At 53.0% G+C, this 11,077-nt stretch overlaps 1 protein-coding gene across 2 annotated transcripts; it reads left to right on the top strand.

Annotated features, from left to right (window-relative positions):
• Positions 1-1,601: 1,601 nt before the first annotated feature.
• Positions 1,602-9,860, top strand: Shroom1 (shroom family member 1). Of its 2 annotated transcripts, XM_046467646.2 has the most exons (9): positions 1,642-1,725; positions 2,072-2,298; positions 6,186-7,162; positions 7,247-7,302; positions 7,449-7,718; positions 7,935-8,474; positions 8,561-8,693; positions 8,801-9,073; positions 9,194-9,860. In XM_046467646.2, exons 3-9 carry the CDS (start codon positions 6,221-6,223, stop codon positions 9,524-9,526), a joined length of 2,547 nt encoding a protein of 848 aa, XP_046323602.1. In that variant the 5' UTR covers positions 1,642-1,725; positions 2,072-2,298; positions 6,186-6,220; the 3' UTR covers positions 9,527-9,860. The 2 variants fall into 2 exon arrangements, with proteins under 2 accessions (XP_046323601.1, XP_046323602.1); XM_046467645.2 differs by lacking the exon at positions 2,072-2,298 and having other exon boundaries at positions 1,602-1,725.
• The last annotated feature ends 1,217 nt before the right edge of the window (positions 9,861-11,077 follow it).

The following is an 11,077-nucleotide window of genomic DNA, read 5'->3' as shown; positions in this document are numbered from 1 at the left end:
AACTATGAGTCAAAATAAAGTTTTCCTCTTCTATATTGTTTGGGTCAGGTATTTTTGCCACAGTGACAAAAAGCTAACACATGGTCCCAGGCCTGGAATGAGCCAGGCTGGGGGAGAAAAGTTGAGTTATTATGATCAAAATAAACAGGCTGGGATTTCACCCGTCTCTGTAGGGAAAAGGTAATATACGTGTACTCACTAGGAATGTGACAGCCCAGCATTCCTTCCCAGGAACTGTTGATCTCAAAGCTTCCATCCCAGGACAGCTAGCCCTCACCCAACCTCAGAGGCCTTGCCTGTCCAGAGCCCCCAAAAGAGATGATGAGTTTAATTCTCCTTGTACTTCATTCTTGAAGATCCTTCCTGTAAAGTCCTATCTTTGGACAAGTGTGGTGAATTCAGTGCAAATTTAAAAGTGAAAAAACTTGCCTTAAAGGAGCAAGAATTTCAAAAGGGACAGTTCTCAAAGCCAAGGGGTTCTGAGTTTCTGTCTTAGAGACAGCTCCTGTTGAAGTTGACCCCCAAGTCCAGATGGGAGTTTGAAGGAGCAGGGCTGGTAGAGCATCACTCTAAGAAGCTAGGCTCAGGTGCCTGCTACCTGCACCCACCAGAAGATCTAGGAAGTCCGAGTTCCTTAGGATCTCAATGCCCCAGGAAATAGCAGCCTTCACTTTTGGCTTGAGTTCTGGGTCCTGCTTATCAACATAAACATATCTTTATCTGCCAGCATTGCCAGGATGGGAGGACATGGTCCCAGGCCCCGGCATGCTTATCCTGTGGGACATGATGGCAGCAGAGAGACCTGGGAGCTTAAGGATTTCAGCAAAGGGCACTCTAAAGGAAAGGCCCAGTTCTTGGCAGAGTGAATATTCATAGGATAGAGTTTTGGTAAGATGGGGCAGGGGAAGAGAGGACATAGCAAGAAAAGCATAGCGTCAGATAAAGGCAGGGCATTCTTTGGAGTATGGAGGATGCCCCAGAGGTCAAGACCTTGAGAGCCTTAGGTGGTGTGCATATGTCTAGCACACAAAGACCCACTTAGGGAAGCTGGGGTGGACACACAGTCTTCAGGTTTCCTACCACCCTCAAGTAGCAGTAGGGCCTAGACTTTGCTGGGTAGTGGGTGAAATGCAAAGGTGGCAAGAATAGTAGACAGAAGGCCACGGTGGGAGTCAATAAGCTTGAAGAGTCCTGGAAATGCGGGTCTGGAAGAGAGTTGTCAAGGTGCTGTTGCCATCTGAACCATACAGAGGAACAGGAAGGAGCCACGAGTTCTGGGCGCATTTTTTCCTCAGAGTTTGAGAGGAAAGGCTGGGGTGCTCCCCCGGCCCCTTGGGGCCCATCCTGGACCTCCCCACAGTAGGGACTGTGGGATGCTTATGGTTTGTCCGGCCAGCCGCACTAAAAATGGGCGGCTGTTGCTGTGGTCGCCCTTTACCTTATGCTCCCGGTCCTCTGGCCCCAGGCCAGAGGCCTGAGCACGGTGGGGGAACAAATTGTCCACTTTTTTGGCCCTGGACTAGGCTTACTAGCAGACACTGGGAAGGGGCAGTGGCTCCGGGGGCAGCGCCCGACTCCTTGCTCCCGCCCCTCTTGGCCGGAGGTGGCGCCTCCCCTGTGGCTGCGGCCAGAGCTTGGAGGTGGGGTCGGGGAGCGCGAGCCTGGGCTCTGATGTCACCGCGCGGCCGCGGGCGCCCAGGAGAGAGTCTCAGGCTGGAGCCTCAAGTAAGCGGCGGGGCCGGGGAGTAGGGAGGGGAGGGTGGCGGGATCCTTGGGTCTCCTTCCTGTGAGGATGAGGCTGGGGAGTTTAAGAGGGGCGGTGGCGGCAGTGGTGGTGGCTGCAGGGTTGGGAACAGCCGGTGTGTCGATCTGTCGGGAGGGGTCCTACTGGGAGTCCAGTCTGGTTACGCGAGTGGAGTCAGGCCCCTGCGCACCTTTACCTTTTGCCAGGGTCTGGGAGGGGACAGACCCACCCAGCTGGAGGAGCTCTTGGGGGAGCTGTGTGTGACCAAAGCACACCGTGGAGACTTACTCTGCGACCCCCTGTTGCTGCTTTACGGTTGCGGAGCAGCTGGAGAAACGGGTCCCTCCTGCCCCAGAACTTGCCGTCCCCCTGTCCGCGATCTGAGCCCTACTTCGCAGCTGTGGACCCCACAGGAAAGGCCGAGAAATGCTCAGGTCAACGGCCATCCACTCTCCCGCGGCTCGGCGTGGCTCGGCGTGACTCTGCCGCCCTCTGCGGTCGCCAGAGCCTGCGCCTCTCTGCTGTCTCACATGTCCCAGATCTTGAAGCAGCAGGTATGTGGTCCATCCACAGCCACAGCCGCCCCTCCCCAAGAGCCACCAGCAACCTGCATTTCCTGCTCAAAGAAGGGAGCTAGGGTTTCTGGAGACTCTACGATTGGGCTGCAGAGACCACCGAGTCTGAAAGCCAGCAGCGCAGATACTGCGTGGGGTGTTCTGTCTGCATGTTGAGGCTGGGAGAGCCACAGAATTTGCCAGAACTCCCAGCCAGTCAGACCTAGCCTGGGGATGCTGGGATTCAAGACATAGTCCTGAACCTCGGAACCCCGTCTTGCAAGGAGATCGTTATGCATCCAGCTTCCCCACATTGAGTCCCGTCCTGAAGGAATACCAACACAAAAGGGTGGCTTGGGCAACCTATCACAGACAGATCAGATGGGAAGTGGCCTTTGATAAAGGGACGATTTAATTCTGATGATTTGTTGCATTTGGGGTTCTCTTGTACCTCTCTGGTGAGTTTACCTATATTTGCTCCCATTGCTTTGGTGTGATTTTTATCCACAGGAAACTGTCTTCATCGATTTCTCCAACATCCTGTAAAATCCTGGGTTTGTCTGTCCTACCCTCTTTGCAGAGGTCCAGACCCACATTCCAACTGTGGCCAGACTTGCCACAGACATGGAAAGGCCTAAAGACCCCAGACTAAATGAGCACTGGACCCCTTGGCCAGTCCTCAACCCTAGTTTCCTCCTTTCAGACTGGCACCTCCATCCCCTAGACCTCTCACTCTGAACCCTGAACCCATATTTGTCTTCTCTTCCTCTCTTGCTCCTTCATTTAGATGAATGGAATGTTCTTATGGAATGTTTCCCTACTCCCAGGCCCTTATCTGGTGGTTTCCTAGCAGGGATTTCATGCTCTCCCCTTGCTCTAGTGGGGCTTGGTAAAATGAAGCCTCTGGGCTTCAGTTCAGCAAGAGGCACAGTCTGTGCTGCCCAGCCCACAACTGACACTAATGCTGAGGCTGGGACTTCTAGGATATGGCTTCCCTGTCCAGCCACAGGGACTGGCTGGACTGTAAGAGGCTTCTTGTATGCAACCAGATGAGTGTGAAACTCCTTGCTCCTATGCTGAAGGTCCCAAACACACACCAAAGCAGCTGGGCTGTGGTGATATAGCTGGTTCTGCAAAAGGGCTGATGTGAACATCCTGTGTGGACATTAACCTACTGGGGCCATCAATGCAAAAACATCCTCGAGACAAGTTAGGATCCACAAGAAACAGACAAGTATACACATGTTTTATTGTCCATTCCAATTCTTTTTATCTGATGAATTCAGAATCTTTTGTTTACACAGTAACTTCAAAAAAGATATATTTTCATGGCTTATTTTTCCATATTGGGGATTGAACCCAGGATCACTGAACTACACCCCCAGTCATTTTTTTAGGGGGAGGGTAAAGGGAGGTTACTTGGGATTTAGTCCAGGGTTACTTTACCACTGAGATACATCTTTAGTCTCCCCCCCACACACACACTTTTTTTTTTTTATTTTGAGGCAGGATCTCACTAATTTGCTGAGGCTGACTTCAAACTTGTGATACTCCTGTCTCAGCCACCCCTATTGCACCCCCAGCCTCATTAAGTAGGCCAGCACTCTGACCTCAAACTTAAAATCCTCCTGCCTCAGCCTCCTGAGCAGCCAGGATTACAGGTGCCACCACACCTGGTGATTTTCATGACCTCTTTTGAGAAAGTATCTTTGTATTTGGTCACCCCTGCCTTTTGCAGCCAAAATAGGCAGGAATGGGTGGCATGAGCTAGCCCATGAACTGGGCTTAGAAGGACTATGAAGAGAGAGAGCTGATGTTTGAGGTCAAGAGTAGACTTCCTAGAGGAGGCAATTGTTTTCCTAGGAGCTTTACTCAAGAGTAGATTCTTGTTTAGAGAGTAGAAACATTTTGCAAAACATGTTCCCAAACCAGAATATGTGGACCAATCTGCAGGGCTGGGGTTAGTGGTCAGGGAGATGCCCCCAGGCAGATGACATCAGATGTTGTGAGCTCCAGGTCTGCTGAAAGCCCTCACTAGGGATGTTGCAACATTCTCTCCCCTATCCTCCCACCACTAACCCCACTACCTGTCCTCACCAGCAATCTGTAGTATCCTGGGTCTCAAGGTGGTGGGTGGAAGGTGACTCTGAATTACAAATAGTTTCTGGGATGCTCAAAAAAGCCTGCTTTTCTATTCCACCTCAGTTGTGGATCACCATAATCTTTCTATACTCTCCACCAAGCATCTTAGGAAAGATAAGCTCCCCTCCTAGGTTATTGGGAGCCCCAGGTTGCCAAGCCTCAAAGCTACTATCAGCTGGGCACAGGGGTGCACGCCTATAATCCCAGTGACTCGGGAGGCTGAGGCAGGAGGATCGAAAGTTCAAAGCCAGCCTTAGCAACTTAGCAAGGCCCTAAGTAACTTAGCTGGACCCTATCTCAAAGTAAAATGTAAAAACATGCAGGAGATATGACTCAGTGGTTTAAGCGCCCCTGAGTTCAATCCCCTGTACCAACCAACCAACAAACCAAACCAACAAAAAAGTCACCCTGACGCAGGCACACACATCCACCTCTTCCCTTTGCTCCCTTTCCCAGCACTGGGGAGGTATGATTTCCAGCCACTCCTACTGTGTCTACCCACTCTGTTTGTTTCTAATAATAGATAAGTAACCTGGCTGGTCAGGGTCTATAGTGACAAGCGCCTCACCCATTCTGTTGCTTCTCCAGAAAAGACTGTCAGAAAGGCGAGAAGGGTGGGCAAAAGCCAAAAAGCCCTCTTCTTTTCAACCAAGGCCACCCCTACATCTTTTCCCTGAAAATCTGTTCCTTCCCCTGCCATTCAACAAATATTTATTTAACATTGACTGCATGCTAGGCACTGTGTCAGGCACTGAGTGATGAATAAGGGCAGGGCCTGTCCTCCGGAAGCTCAGGGGTGGGAATGGTGAAGGGAATGGTAAGCTAATAATTATATTGCAGGATGGTGAATGCTGTGGAAACTCAGGACTGTAGGCATCACAAAATACAAGGAGACCTCTAAGCTTAGTCAATTAGAGGAAGCAAGAAAATCAGGGCAAGAGGTGGGAGTCAGTTAGTCATTCTCAGACAAAAGTCAGTATCTCAGAAATAGTATATTCTGGAATCTGCCAGTAGTTTGTGGGGAGGCAATATTTCCCATGTGAAGTTTGAGCTTTGTTGGGGGAAAGGGCATGATAAACTGATTTTCAGCAGGGTTTGCCTCTAGGAAATGGATTCTGGTTGCAGTGAGCTTGGAGGCATGCCCAGATTTCAGCCAGGGCTCTGCCACTTACCAGCTGTGTGCCCTTGGACAAATCATTTCCCCTCAGAGCCTCAAGGTCCTCATCTGTAAAATGCAGATAGTGGTGAGGATCAAGATGAATATTTATATGAAGACCCAGAATATAAGAATATGCACAGAAGCAGGGAGAGAGGCTGTGATGTTGCCCCTGCCCTCTGTGATCTGAGAACATTTTCAGCATTGTTTTATCCGGCAGAGATCACATGGAGAAGCTAACGGAGTGGCCAGGAAGCAGCCTGGGTGAAATAGGTTGGGGTTGGTGCACAAGTGTGTTCTCAGCGCTGCAGGAGGTAGCAGGGTAGAGGCCTCCACTGGGAGTCCTAGCAGGGAATGGACTAAGTGCCAATCGCTTTCCCTGAGCAGAGGCCCTCAACTTCCAGAGCAGCTCTCTGGGACTGGTCTGACTGCCCATGCCATCCTTGACCCCAAGGTTACTCTGCCATAATAATGTCATCCTATGGGCCATGTGACCAGAGGGGACGTGTAAGCCTCTGGCTCTCCGCGGTGAAGGGCCAGCAGTCTGTCCTAGCCTTTACTTGGAACACCACCCCACTTGTATTTCTAGGATCCACGGAACCAGCCTGCTCCTTCTGCACAGCCATGGAAGCCCTGGGTCCCAGGGACGACAGCGCCTCCCCAGCCTCATCCACACCAAGCCTAGACTTACGGCGGCTGTCCACTCGCGCCGACTCGGCCTACGGTTCTTTCTCGGCCCCTGAGGCACGCACGCCGTCGCCTCGCGCGGATCTCCACCCTTACCTCGACTGGGAATACGTGCGCGTGGTTTGGGGCGGCCCGGCCCCAGCGCCCCCTGATGCCGATCCTCCCACCACGCAGCGGCCTCGGCCAGCTGTTGCTGCGTGCTGTGAGCCATGGCCCCCAGAGGCCCAGGGAACCCCGGGGCCACTCAGCAGACAGGCAACCCCGCTGCTATACGCGCAGGCTGCAGAGGCTGAGGCCGGGGCGCGGGCCGCCGAGCCACCCAGCCCACCAGCTTCCTGGGCCGCCTACCGCCAGCGATTGCAGGGCGCGCAGCGGCGAGTGCTCCGGGAGACATCCTTCCAGCGCAAGGAGCTCCGCATGAGCCTGCCCACCCGCCTGCGACCAGCTGTCCCCGCGCGACCCCCCACTGCGCACCCGCGCTCCTCCTCGCTTAGCCACCCGGGCGGGGAGGTAGGACCCACGTGCTCCGGAGCTCCAGCGCCAGGATCCACTGGTCCGGGGCGCCTCGCCAATCAGCAGCGGAAATGGTGCTTCTCAGAGCCAGGAAAGTTGGATTGCATGGGTCGGGGTGGTGGGCTGGCGGGGGAGTGCTTGAGCTTGGCCTGCTCCAGCTCTGGCCTCAACAGTCCTGAGCCCCGGGAGTTGCAGGCTGAGGTCAAAGGGTTGCAGTGCTGGGCCCAACCCCAAAGCACAGCGGAGCTGAACTCCGGGTCCACGAAGCTCGGCAATGGCTGTAGGCCTGCCAGTCGGAGTCAGAGCCCTTCAGGAGAGGTCTTGGGCCCCTGGAAAGGTCCAGGAGGGGCCGTGGCCCCTGTCCAGGTATGGAGATAGAGGATGCAGGCTTGTGGTGGAGGGGAGCATGTGGGAGATGGCCACATTTCAGTCACCTACTCACCTTTCCAGGCTGTTTCCCAAGCAGCAGAAAACCCCAGACTGCTGTTTCAGACCAAACTTTCCAGGTGAGACACATGGACCACTCTGGAAGTTGTGGGAGGCTGCTTTCACAGCTCTTGCTTAAGAAAGGACCCTGCCAGCCCCTCCAACCAACCCTCATTTTGAGCCTTCTGTCTTGCAAACTGCACACTTTTCTGTTTCCTTGGTGCAGCACGAAGACTTTCCTTCCTGGTCACTGTGGTCAGTGTGGGATCCCTGCCTCCAGATTCTTGACTCAGAAGGAAGCTGCACTGGTGCATCCTGCAGAGGACCCCCAGAGCAGCCCTGCCAAGTGTGAGCAGGAGGTCTCAGAGATCTGCATGGAGTCTCCATATGCCCTCCTTCCCTCCCTTCCTGATGATGAAGTGTTCCTGGAAGAAACCCTGCATGTTGGAATGAGATCACTTCCAGACTCCCATGTTCCCCAGGAGTTTCCAATCAGGTGAATTCCTTCTTGCTTCCAAGCAGAGTGAGACACTCTCCCTCACACATAAACCTCTAGAAATGCTAGAGGGGCAGGGAACCTTCTCCTAGCTGGATCCTGGAAGGCCAGGTAGTTGGGGTGGGGGTGGGGGAAGGCATCCCTTGAAGATCACTCTGGCCTCAGTCAGAGATGTTTTTTTTTTTTTTTTTGATTCGGTGTCTTTTCTGTTTCCAGTGTCCATGCCTCTGACCAGCAGTGTGGAACTGGCTTGGGCCAAAGGGCTGGCCAGGCTTCAGTCCCCCCAGAGTGCACCCTGCATGAATGTCCGGGGACTGCAGGGGCAGGTGACTGCTGGCAGGAGATGAATGGTTCTGTGGGTATCTGCAGGCCCACAAGCTATATTCCCCTTGGGACTGCAAATGGTGACATCTCAATCATTGATACCAGTGGACTGCTTACCACTGACCACCCTGCAGTTGATGCCCTGGGACCTTCAGGCAATGATAAACTAGGGTCCCCTCACCATACTTCCCTGGCCTGGGGTACTGGACAGCCTGGTTCCAAGCCAACATGGCCATGTCAACGTCTTGAGGAGCTGGTTCAGGAGCTGGCCAGACTGGATCCCTCTCTAAGTGACACTCTTACCTCCCAGCCATGCCCAGAGCCACCCCTGGGCCTGCTGGATGGGCTGATTCCTTTAGCAGAAGTCTGGGCTGCAATGAAGCCAGGCTGTGGTGAAGCTGGAGAAGAGGGTCCTGGTACTTCTGAGCCAGGGTGAGTGAGAGGCACCAGGGGCTCAGGATTCTAAGCTTCCACAGTCTGGGACAGGACAACCCAGGGAATTCTAACTTTGTCCCCAGGTCCTATCAATTCAACTTTACCCAGCTCCTGCCAACTTCTCAGGAGATGACAAGGCCTGAAAACTCTCCCTCCTGTCCTGTGCCTGACTGTCCTAGTGCCCAAACATCAAACAACAGCATCCAGGCTAAGAAAGTGAGTGTGGAGAGGTTGGTGGACACTGGGTGGGGCAAGAGTCCAGTGTCTGGGCTGGGAAGACAGAGGCCCAGCCCTGGCCTTGAGTACCCAGCCCCTCCCTGTAGGTGGAGCTAGCCGGCCTTCTCCAAGAGATGCTGCAGGACCTTCACATCCAGGAGGAGCGGCTGCGAGGTGCTGCCCAAGAATGGACCAGACGCAGGGTGGCTCTGGAATCCGCAGTGGGCCAGGCCTGTGCACCCAGGGAACTGGAGCAGTTCAGCCGGTTCTTGGCTGACCTGGAGCGTGTCCTTGGCCTCCTGCTGCTACTCGGCAGTCGCCTGGCCCGTGTGCACCATGCCTTAGCCCGGATGGGCCCAGATGGTGACCCTGATGAGCGGGTAAAGGGGGTTCAGGCTGGGGGAGAATTGGGTGGGGAGGCATTTTTGTCTCTGGCTGAAACCATCCCGGGATCAGCGGTGCCTCACTGCTGTCACAGCATTCTCTCCCTGTGGCTCTAGGACTCTCTGTTGCAGCGACTTGGGCTTCTGCAACGGCAGCAGGAAGATGCCAAGGAGCTGAAGGAGCATGTGGCACGACGTGATCGGGCCCTGCGCGAGGTGCTGGCGAGGGCACTGTCTGCAGAGGAGTTGTGCTCCTACAGTGAGCTGCTGGTGGGCAAGGCCACTGTTCTGGCCCAGCAGCGCTACCTGGAGGAACATGTCCAGCTCTTTCAGAACCAACTAGACGCCCTTGGGAGCAACCTTGGCCTTCGTCCCGTCTCTCCCAGGCCGTCCTGGCCCCCAGAGACCTGCCCTCGGGATAAACCACCCTTCCTTCCTCCCTCTATCTAGTTACAGGTGGCAGGATGGGGCACTGCCCCACCTCACCCACACAACTGGGGCCATGCTGGCTTATTGGGTGCTTTCCCTTGAGGAAGCCAGAGAAGACCTAGGCTGGTTGTTTTCCCAGGCTACTCCTTCCTGGTATTCTCATGTGACCTTACCCATGTCTGGTGGGTTATTTGGGGATTAACTTAAGAACCTTAAAAATGGCAGTATCCCCCATTTTTATGATGAAAGAGGGGCTTTGTTAGTACTGGTTGAAGAAAGAGGAGACAAGTCTGAGGAGCACTTCTACTTGAGATACAAAATGGCCTTATTTTTTCAATAAAAGTTTCTAATAGAAGTGTGTATGTGTGTGTGTGTGTGTGCGCGCGCGCACGCACGTGTACGTGTGTCCATCCTGCACACAAATGGAAAGAAGAGGAAAAGGAAGGGGTCTTGTTTACAAAATGCAGCCACCAGGGAGTAGAGTAGGCCCACCGCTATAATCCCAGGTACTCAGTAGGATGAGGCAGGAAGATCACAGTTCAAGGCCATTCTGGCAATTTATGTCTCAAGATGAAAGTTTAAAAAGGGCTGAGGTGGTAGCTCAGTGGTAGAGTGCTTGCTTAGCATGCTTAAGGCTCAAGGCCCTGGGTTCAATCCTAATACCTAGAGGCCCCATCCTGGCTGACCAGAGCAGAAGAGGGACTTGGCAGAATATCAGGTCTGGCAATGTCTAGGAAGACTGGATAACCAGGATTGAAAGTAAAAAGAGCCAGGTAGACATGGGGCTCTAAATACCACTGCCATTACAGTAATTAGCTATTATGTTGACTGCATCACTATCACAAAAGCCTAGGTCTGATCAGCTGAGTCCAGGTCTCCTTAGCTGGTTTTAACCAGACCCTCTCAACTTCAGTATGGAAGTTGGAGTACTATCTCCTTTTAAGATTCAAGGAAGAGGGAATTCCCCCAAATTGAACATGGGTAAAGATCTTTGCTGCCTAAAATCCTTTATGAATGCTCAGTACACTTGGATATTTGGGAACATTCATCCCAAGACTCAGAATCAATTTTCCTCTTCCAGTTCAAAACTTGGAGCTGGGCACCATGGTCCACATCTTTAGAACCAGCACTTGGGAGGTTGAAATGAGAATATTTGCTTGAGACCATGAATTCAAGACCAGTTTGGGCAACATAGTGAGACTCCACCTCAATAAACAAAACTGAGCTTATTCAGTTCTTTTTCAGAGGCCCCCACTGAGTTAGCCAGGGCAGTGAGGGTAGTTGAGGATAGAAATTGAAAGGGAGGAGTGGGATCTGTAGACCCTCCATGCAGGGACAGAGCGCCTCGCCTGGAAAGGCAGCTGCAGTTGTACACCAAAGAGAATTATCTGGGGGTGGGCTGAGGTGGTATGAAACATAGAACAAAGTCCCCCACCAGTTGTGCATCAGCTCTATGTACATAGAATCAGGTTTGCAGTTGTGCATATGAAAATGTTTCAGTATTGTAGCTGCAAACACCAGAGACAAGAATATTATTCTGCAAAGGTTAAGGATATTTTTGGAAGTTGGGCA

Source organism: Marmota monax, unplaced genomic scaffold (assembly GCF_021218885.2).
Source record: "Marmota monax isolate L192 unplaced genomic scaffold, Marmota_monax_Labrador192_F-V1.1 WCK01_AAM20220418_F8-fsc00199, whole genome shotgun sequence".
Lineage (NCBI taxonomy): Eukaryota > Metazoa > Chordata > Mammalia > Rodentia > Sciuridae > Marmota > Marmota monax.
The sequence above is the reverse complement of the archived record's forward strand: the minus strand, read 5'-3'. Positions and strand labels throughout refer to the sequence as shown.